Source organism: Arvicola amphibius, chromosome 4, assembly GCF_903992535.2.
Source record: "Arvicola amphibius chromosome 4, mArvAmp1.2, whole genome shotgun sequence".
Lineage (NCBI taxonomy): Eukaryota > Metazoa > Chordata > Mammalia > Rodentia > Cricetidae > Arvicola > Arvicola amphibius.
Window position 1 is genome coordinate 6,243,199 of NC_052050.1, and position 9,100 is coordinate 6,252,298.

The 9,100-nt window shown below is 49.7% G+C and overlaps 1 protein-coding gene across 1 annotated transcript in view; it reads left to right on the forward strand.

The window, feature by feature from the left end:
* Window positions 1-8,096, forward strand: part of Grb2 (growth factor receptor bound protein 2) — a 59,828-nt gene extending 51,732 nt beyond the window's left edge. Inside the window, exons 4-6 of the mRNA XM_038328083.2 lie at window positions 3,144-3,266; window positions 5,561-5,729; window positions 6,323-8,096. Of these exons, the coding sequence (XP_038184011.1) occupies window positions 3,144-3,266; window positions 5,561-5,729; window positions 6,323-6,508 (478 nt within the window). The 3' untranslated portion in view covers window positions 6,509-8,096. The remainder of the gene's footprint in view (window positions 1-3,143; window positions 3,267-5,560; window positions 5,730-6,322) is intronic.
* Window positions 8,097-9,100: the final 1,004 nt, after the last annotated feature.

Sequence of the window (9,100 nt, forward strand, 5' to 3'; positions counted from 1 at the left end):
TTGGTGCTTCATGGCAATATTTTAGGGTGCAGGAAGGGGGAGAGTGGCTGTGGAGAACATTCGCTCCTTCCCAGTAAGTGTGGAGGCAAGGGCAGTCACTGTGCATCCTCCCCGGCTGTGTTCGGAAGCTGCTGCGCCAGTGCACCCAGCCCAGAGCAGTACCAGAGGCCACGGAAGGGGGCTGCCTCCTCAGCCTCCTCGCCTCTGGTCTGTTCTAGGGAATTCCCCTTGTGTGGCCTGCTTCCCAGGCATCAAGGGCTCACTCTTCAACATTTGTAGAAGGGGGAAGGGTATGTCCCCACAGCCTGGTATCAGAGCATACAAAGTGAAAAAGACATGAAACTGATTTGGGTGCACTTAAATTCATGCAGGCAGTGTCTGGGGACTCCCCTCCTAGCAGCCTTGTGTCTACTATCTGAATTTCAGTTTTAATCTGGAAGAATGTTTTGAAAATATCTGGCAGTAATAAGATAGCCATAGCCAGGCGTGGTGGCACACAATGTTAATCCCAGCACTCAGGAGGCAGAGGCAGGCGGATCTCTGTGAATTCGAGGCCAGCCTTGTCTATAAAGTGAGTTCTAGAACAGCCAAGGCTACACAGAGAAACTCTGGAGGCACAGTGGGGGTAGGGGAATAGCTATGACTCTTGCCTATGGCAAATACCTCTAATCTTGAGTATTGGAGTCTATATGGACTAGATAAGAAACCTTTTCTCAAAACAAACTTCAGCCTTGTGGCTTCCACTTAAAATCCCACCAGCTCTACCCCTTGGAGAACTGCATGGGAGTGGGAGAGTTCAGACTTCAGGACAGCTGGGCCACCATGTGAGACCCTGTTTCAGAACAGCAAGATGGCTTAGCAGGTAGAGCACTTGCCACGAAAACCAGATGGCCATATCTGACCCCTGGAACCTACAAAAAAGATAAGGACAAAACTCAACTGACCCCACAAGGTTGTCTTCTGACCTCCGCATGTATACAATAATTTTAAAATTAAAAGATGGTTTTAAAAGTTAGCTTTCTGTGACAGTAAGAACAAGTCATTTTGTAACTTTGCTTTATTTTATACGTATGATTGTTTGGCTATGCACGTGTCCCTGAAACTGGACTTAAAGGTGGGTGTAAGCTGTGATAAATGGTGCTGGAAACTGAACCATGTCCTCTGGAAGAAAAGCCAGTGCTCTTAACTACTGAGCTGTTTCTCTAGCGCAAAATAAAAAATTTAAAAGATGGTCATGAAAGTTAGGTTTTCCGGGCAGTGATGGCGCACACCTTTAATCCTGTCACTTGGGAGGCAGAGGCAGGGAGATCGAGGTCAACCTGATCTACAGAGTGAGTTCCAGGACAGGCTCCAAAGCTATAGAGAGACCCTGTCTCAAAAAAAAAAAAAAAAGAAAAGAAAAAGAAAAGAAAAGGAGGAAGAGGAAGAAGAAGGAGGGAGGAGAGAGAGAGAGAGAGAGAGAGAGAGAGAGAGAGAGAGAGAGAGAGAGAGAGAGAGAGAGAGAGAGAAAGTTAGGTTTAGTTGCCAAGGTCTTGTGAAGCATGCATGAGGCCAGAGGTTGAGTCTCTAGCACTACGTAAAACCAGGTGTGGCACAGCTGTGGCCAAGCCCTCCATACAGGAAGGCCAGGAGTTTTTTTTAGTAGCAAGTTCCAGCCAGTCTGAGAATCCCAAGTGGACTCAACCACTGCACAGAAGGAAACAATAACACTTAGATCTGTTGGTGTGGCTTTCATTTGCAGACTAGAGAGTTCCAGTTACCATAGACGGTAAGGTTGGTCTTCGCTGCTGTAATAATGGCTGGTACAGCCACCCGGCCCAGCCTTCCTTTTGAAATAGTGAAATACTGAAGATCATCTTCACAGTCCTCTCTGCCCTAGTTGCTGATGGTTTTCATTTGAAATAGCCAGGCAGCCATGGCCTCGAGCCCTTTAAAGGTGTCTCTTTAATTTTCTAACTTGCTTTGTTTTTTATTGTTGTTGTTGTTGTTGCTTTTGGTTGGGTGGTTTTGTGTTTTGGTTTTGTTTGTTTGTTTTTCAAGATGGGGGGAGTTATATGTGTAATAGCCTAAACTGTCCTGGAACTTGCTCTGTAGACCAGGCTGGCCTTAAACTCAGAGATCCACTAGCCTGATCTATGGAGTGAGTTCAAAGATAGCTAGGATTTTTACACAGAGAATCCTCTCTTCAAAACCAAAAAAAAAAAGAAGAAGAAGAAGAAGAAGAAGAAACTGCCTGCCTCTGCCTCCCGAGTGCTGGGTTTAAAGGGGTGTGCCACCACTGCCCAGCTCTGAAGTTCCTCATACTATGATTTAGTTTTTGTTTGGGCTCTTAGGTGGTGCCGAGAATCAAACTCAAGGCCTTATGAATTTTGGGGAATTGTTCTAGTGTTGAGTGGTGTGTCCTCCACCCCATCCTCCACCACCCTGAGCTCGTCTTGAGAGGCTGGAGAGGAGTGCTGGCCTCCATTACCAGCAGTCTGCTTTCTCACCGAGCAAGCCTCCTCACCTCCACCTTCTAGTCCTTCCAGGTCCCCCCACCCCCCGCACTCGGCCTTACCAGGGCCTGTGTCTCCCTGTCCTTTGTCCCATGTGACAGGGCTTTCTTGGGTGCCTTTCTGAAAAGTCAGTGAGGGGCCGGGACTTTTGCTTCAGAAACCAGTTTTCAGGTGGCGTGTTTGGAAAGGTCTCCTTGTAGTCTGAAGAGTGGTCGGGGTCTCGAGTGGGTGAAGTTGCTTGAAAGTGCATCTCTTGGGGCTGGAGAGATGGCTCAGTGGTTAAGAACATTGCCTGCTCTTCCAAAGGTCCTGAGTTCAATTCCCAGCAACCACATGGTGGCTCACAACCATCTGTAATGAGGTCTGGTGCCCTCTTCTGGCCTGCAGGCATACACACAGACAGAATATTGTATACATAATAAATAGATAGATAGATAGATAGATAGATAGATAGATAGATAGATAGATAGATAGATATTAAAGAATGTTTTAAAAAAGTGCATCTCTCAGGAAGGCACTGCTCCAGAGCAGACCAGCAGGCAAAGAGCAGCTTCCTCTGACAAGGAGAGCGCACTTATGCATGTGAGGCTGGACAGCCCATTGCATTGTGGAGAAGCAAATGTTGACCGGCTTGCTTTCCTTCCCTAGGTGGTTTTTTGGCAAAATCCCCAGAGCCAAGGCAGAAGAAATGCTTAGCAAACAGAGGCATGATGGGGCCTTCCTAATCCGAGAGAGCGAGAGTGCCCCTGGGGACTTCTCCCTGTCTGTCAAGTAAGTATTTCCTGCTGGAGTTGTCCACAGAAGCCTGCCACCATTGACTGAAGCGTGAGGCTGTGGGCAAGTGCTAATGTCTTCCCATGGAAATCCTAGTGTTTTTCTCTGGAGCCTGTTTCCCAGTGGCCTGAACCTGCGGGAACTGACAGCAGGCACAGCCAGTTTCCTGGTCCCTGGTTCCTCCCTGCCTTCGGTGCAGTTGCTGCCAGCCTAACAAAATGCATGCCATCTCAGCTCTCATTGCTTCCCTGGACCGGGCACTATCTGAGGCTTTTCATGTTACTTGGAAAGGTTTCCATGAGCCAGGTGGGGTGCTATCTCAAAAAATCCAAAGAGGAATTAGGCACGGTGTCACGTGCCTTTATCCCAGCACTTGGGAGGCAAAGAACTCTCTGTGAGTTCCAGGCCAGCCAGAGTTATATAGTGAGATCCTGTCTAAAAAGAATGACTTTCCATGGTATTTTGAACCAGTCGGTGTCCTTTTCTAGCTAATGCGTTACTGCAGAAGCCCACCTCGAGGCTTTCCAATCACTTTTTCTGCACAGACTAACCTGTACCTCAGGCCCTCCTGGAACTTGTAGCAGAGCCCGTCCTCAGATTGGCGATCTGCCTGTCTCAGGCTCCTGGGATGACGGGCATGAACATCACCTTGTTTCATTCTTTGTCCATAAAGAGGAGTAGGGACCCAGTGCCTCTAGCCCAGTGCCGGGTCCCGAAGTGAGAGGACAGACAGACTTCCGCAGGGGTCGGTTTTCTCTGCTACCTTGGGATCTGAAGTTTAAACCCAAATTGTCATGTCTGTGCACAAGCGCCTCTACTCACTGGACCACCCCCCACCAGTTCTGCCGTTGTCCTTTAAACACTGACCAGGGTCCCACTGAGTTGCCCACACTGGGAGCTAGGGTGTAGCCCATGCAGGGTCTGAGTTCCATCTCTAGCTCTGCGGTGAACGAGTGAATGACTAGACCGGCCTTGGACTTCCCATCCTCCCCACCTTTGCTTTCTGTAGAGGAATGACAGGCCTTTGGTTCCAGACTCCAGAACAAAGTTGTGCTCTGTCTGAATGGAGACGTGAGAACTCCCGGATGAGAGCTGATGCCTTGGATGTGTTTGCAGCACTTTTCTTTCCTTTTTCTTCTCTCTCTCTCTCTCTCTCTCTCTCTCTCTCTCTCTCTCTCTCTCTTTTTCTATTTTTGGTTTCTCTGTGTAGTCCTGACTGTCCTGAAACTTTTCATCTGTAGTCTAGGCTAGTCTCAAAGTCAGGGATCTTCCTGAGCTGGAATTAAAGGTGTGCACCGCCACATTTGGTCTACTTTCCTCCATTTCAGTTACCAGAGACCAACTGGAAATTGTGGAAATAACTCCTGGATTTTAAATAACTTTTATGATTTCATATTGCTGTAATTGTCTCAATGAAAATTAAACTTTATCAGATTATATGTGTCTGTAGGGGGAAAGGGTGTATCTGGGATTCAGTGTCTGGTTTCAGATTTGCCCTGGGTGTTTGGAAGTGTCCTGTGGCTCCCTAGCTTGGAGCTCAGTGCTGCCATCTTCTGGGTTGTCTTTAGAAGTCAGCTCCCTGACCTTTAAGCCTTAAACTGAAGGAGAGACTCCTGGAAAAATTTGAAGGCTTGGCAGTGAACAGGAAGCAGGGCCCTAGCTGAGTGACTGTTCTGTTCAGGTGTCACCGGTGCAGACCCTGTGGGCTGGCCAGCGTCAGTCAGTCACACTTGTTACCCTTGCTCCACAGTGCAAAAGAGCCTGTTGTCTGGTGATAGGAATGTTTGTTTCATGTTTGGGTCTCATTACCCTGAAAAAGAAAAATCGTATGACAGTTCCTCAGTGGAAAGCATGGCTTTGGTGGCGTACCTGTAGTCCCAGCCCTGGGGAAGCTGAGTCAGGAGGATCACCATGAGTTCTAGACCAGCTTAGCCAGTCAGCCCAAAGCCAATCTAGGCTAGTGTTTGAATGTCACATCGCTTTTTAACATTTAAAGCAGATAAAATTGTAACTTCGTTAATGGGCTGTGTTAGGAGATCCACTGGCATCTTCAGAGTAGAGCCGAGTGGGTGGACTTGCCCTCTGAGGGGGTTGTTGCTGTGACCAGCAGTCAGGAGAGGTCTAGGGGAGGCCCCGGGACAGTCCCCACTCTCCAGCCGAAGACCCAGGTTGCTGTGTGGCTATTGTACCCGCAAGCTCCGAAAAGCCACAGCAGCTCCCTGGGCACCTTCAGGTTCAGGGGAGCCCCGCGGAGCCCTGTGGCCGCTTCATGCCTCTTCTCCCACCTTCAGGTTTGGAAATGATGTCCAGCACTTCAAGGTGCTCCGCGATGGAGCTGGGAAGTATTTCCTGTGGGTGGTGAAGTTCAATTCTTTGAATGAGCTGGTAGATTACCACAGATCAACATCCGTGTCCAGGAATCAGCAGATATTCCTGCGGGATATAGAGCAGGTGCCACAGGTAAGCCAGAGCTTTGGGTTCCTCCAGCCAATGAGAGATCTTGTCAAGCGTGGAGGCCCTAGCATGGCCTCCACAGCACCTACCTGTGCACCAGCCTGCGCATCCACACTGAGGGTCTGCAGCTGGCATCTGGTGGTTTTGCCACCAGAGAGAAGTGCTTCCAGACCAGGCAGCCTGTGAGGGAGGGGTGTCTGCACACTCTTGTCCCTTACTTACCAGCAGGAGTTTTGGTCAGGACTGCTTTGATTTATGAAAGCTCTTTGTCCTGTACAACCTAAGTGACTGGAACACAGACGTTTTCATACCTGTTAGCAGCTGTGCTACACGCAGCCTGTGTTACTGCTCTTCCCCATTAGCTTAACGTGGCCCATTGACCATCCTCAGTGACAACGGTGTGCGCCCCTGTGGTTTTAAGTATTAGAGGATTGCGCTAAACCCACCTAGGACTTAGCAGTGGGTAGGAGTGGAGGGAGGGCACTGGGAGGCTGCTTTGGGAAGTGTGTGGATTTGCACGTGCTCACTCACTGTGAGCAGCTGGCTCACAAGGCAGCCAGCAGTATCGGGAATACCGTTTCCCTGCTTCTCTTTTGCAGCAGCCAACGTATGTCCAGGCACTGTTTGACTTTGACCCCCAGGAGGATGGCGAGCTGGGCTTTCGCAGAGGAGACTTCATCCATGTCATGGATAACTCAGATCCCAATTGGTGGAAGGGGGCCTGCCACGGGCAGACCGGCATGTTTCCTCGCAATTATGTCACCCCAGTGAACCGGAACGTCTAAGAAGCAAAACAGATTATTTAAAGAAAGTGAAAAGTTGAGACCATTCACAAGAATTCCACTCACATGCTGCCTGTCACAGCCTGTGAGGGAATGCAGAACACCTGGCTGGGTCCTGCTGGTGACCCTCGCACTTGGGTTGAAACTTCGGGGGGTGGGAAGGGGTGTTTGATTTCATAATGCCAAAACTTAACCTATTGAATTGAATTACAGTTTTTATTACAGAATCTCACCGCTGCTCCTGCTCCCCTCCTGTGTCCTTCTTCTCGTCCTCTCTTTCCTGTCCTTCAGTGCATGACATTTAAGGCCACATATAGTCCCAGCTGATGCCAATAATAAAAGAAAAGAAACCAAGTGGGCTGGTATTTTCTCTATGCAAACTGTCTGTGGAGATGATGGACTTAAAGAGCTGTATTCTTCACACACAAGGGGCGGCCAGGGCACCTGGGCCCTTGGCTGGGCATCTGCCTCCAGCCCCAGACCTGGAGCACTCCGTCAAAGCTGGGCTTCGTAGGGAAGGAGGCAGGCTGCCCACCTGAGGCCCCTGAGTCACTGCAGACCTGCGTCTCCTCCACTGTCTCCCCTTCAGGTGCCGCTAAGATGTTGTTTTTCATAGTGCCTTTTTCCTTATTTCAAGGGTGTTTATGAGTGGTGTTTTCACTTTTTTTAAAAATAAAAAATAAAGACAGTCCTGAGCTTTTCAGCCGATTCGTCTTCTACCCTGTGTAAATGTTTCCCTCTCAGGGCAGGGAAACAGAATAGAGGCAAAGGGGCCGGGAGAGGCAGAGTCGGTTTCCCCCATCTGGGTGGGCCAGAGGTCTTGGCAGACCGGCTCCTTGGCCTCCAGTCTGAGTTGTGGTCTGCCCTTTGTATGCCTGAAACCGGGAAGCACCACACAGAAGATGGAGGAGCGGGTGGCACCCACGCCGCCCTGCTTCCACTCTTGCAGGCTATACTCGGGTGGGAGACGAGAACGCCTTTTCATTTTTCTTGCTCTCAATTGTATTTTTCAACCCGCCCAAGAGCGCGAAAGCAGGACTGGGTTGGTTGTGTTCGCACCTGTTATGCTGCCCCCATCCCCGGAAGCCCTGTGAGGCGGGAAAGACCAAGACCCGACCCGTGCAGGGCTTATCTGTCTCCTGTGAGCTCTGGTCCTCTAGTCCGTGCCTGTCCTGTCCTCTCCACCCAGCCTCCTCCCACAGCAGCAACAAGGCTCCTGTCTCTCTCTTGGAGTTGGTGGTGTCCTTGGGCTGCTGGCTTCTTCAGGGTGGGGTCTCCCCAGAACTCTGTTTTATGAGATGGACTCAGCCCTGGGGGGCGACCTTCTGGATCGAGCGTGTTCCCGCTCCTCTCGGTTCTGCTTCTTTCCCTGCTGATGATAAGAATAATCTCTGGAGTTACACCTGGGCCATTTGATTGTTTTATTTTGGAATTGGTGTATATCATGAAGCCTTGCTGAACTAAGTTTTGTGTGTATATATTTAAAGATCAGTGTTTAAATAAAAAGACCTATGTACTTACTCCTTTAACTTCTGCGGATAGCAATTTGGTAGGTAGTGATTAACTGTGAATAAACAGACAATGAATTCTTCACCGTGTATCTTTATTTCTCCCTGATGACATCTTTTTTATAGACAGGGTCTCTCTCGCTGTGTAGCCCAGACTGGCCTGGAATTCACAAGGGTCCACCTACCTCTGCCTTCCGGTTGCTGGGATTAAAGGCTTGGAATTTGTTATTACACCTTGGCATATGTAGCCCCTGTGATCCTAGGACAAGTGATGGTAGTTCATCATTTGGAAATTGGTTCAGACCAAGAGCTTTGGGGATCAAGGACTGAGCTAATAAGGCCCCTCCCGCTCTGCTGAAGCTGGAGAAAGGCTGATCACTAAGGAAGTAGCTGAGGAAGGGACCTGGCCCCTGCTAGGGTTGAGACGAGGCTGGTAACCACATGTATGGGCCGGGACACTTGCAGCAAGGGTTAATGGTTGAATAAAAGAGAAATTGCTTTGAGCAAACAACCTCCTTGTGGTGTCACAGCTAGGGAGTTTCCGGGTGCCACCCCGCCCCTTGCAGTAGAAGCAAGAGGGAGCTGTGCCTGTCCCACCCTGCCTGCTCCCGTGCTGTGCAGACTAGCTACCTTGAAGCTGGGCAGAAGTTCCCAAGATGGGGCCATCAGTGAAAGACAGAAACCCACGTTTGTGCCCTTGGCTCAGTTCCTGCTTTGGGGGCTTCATTCTTGCCCGGTGCTGGGAACCCAGAGCCTTGCATTTGCTAAAGCAAGCACTGACCTGGATCTCCAATCCTAGGAAGTCCCTTTCTGTTCGGTGGCTCCAGAGTTCAGCATCAGGAATAGGAGTAGAATTGGCCTTCAGGTGCTCATGTTGAGTCACAGACTTCCTGATGTGTGCTTCTCCTATGAGTCAGATTTCAGGCAAAGTGTGTGCTCAGGACTCCCCTGGACAGACATCTACCAGAACCAACTTGGCTGTGCCTTGTAAAAGCTATAGACTCGGCAAGGCCTTGAGGGTACCACTGGCCAACCTGGCCTATCACTGGAGCCTCCTGAGCCTAAGACTCCATTGTATACCCAGGAC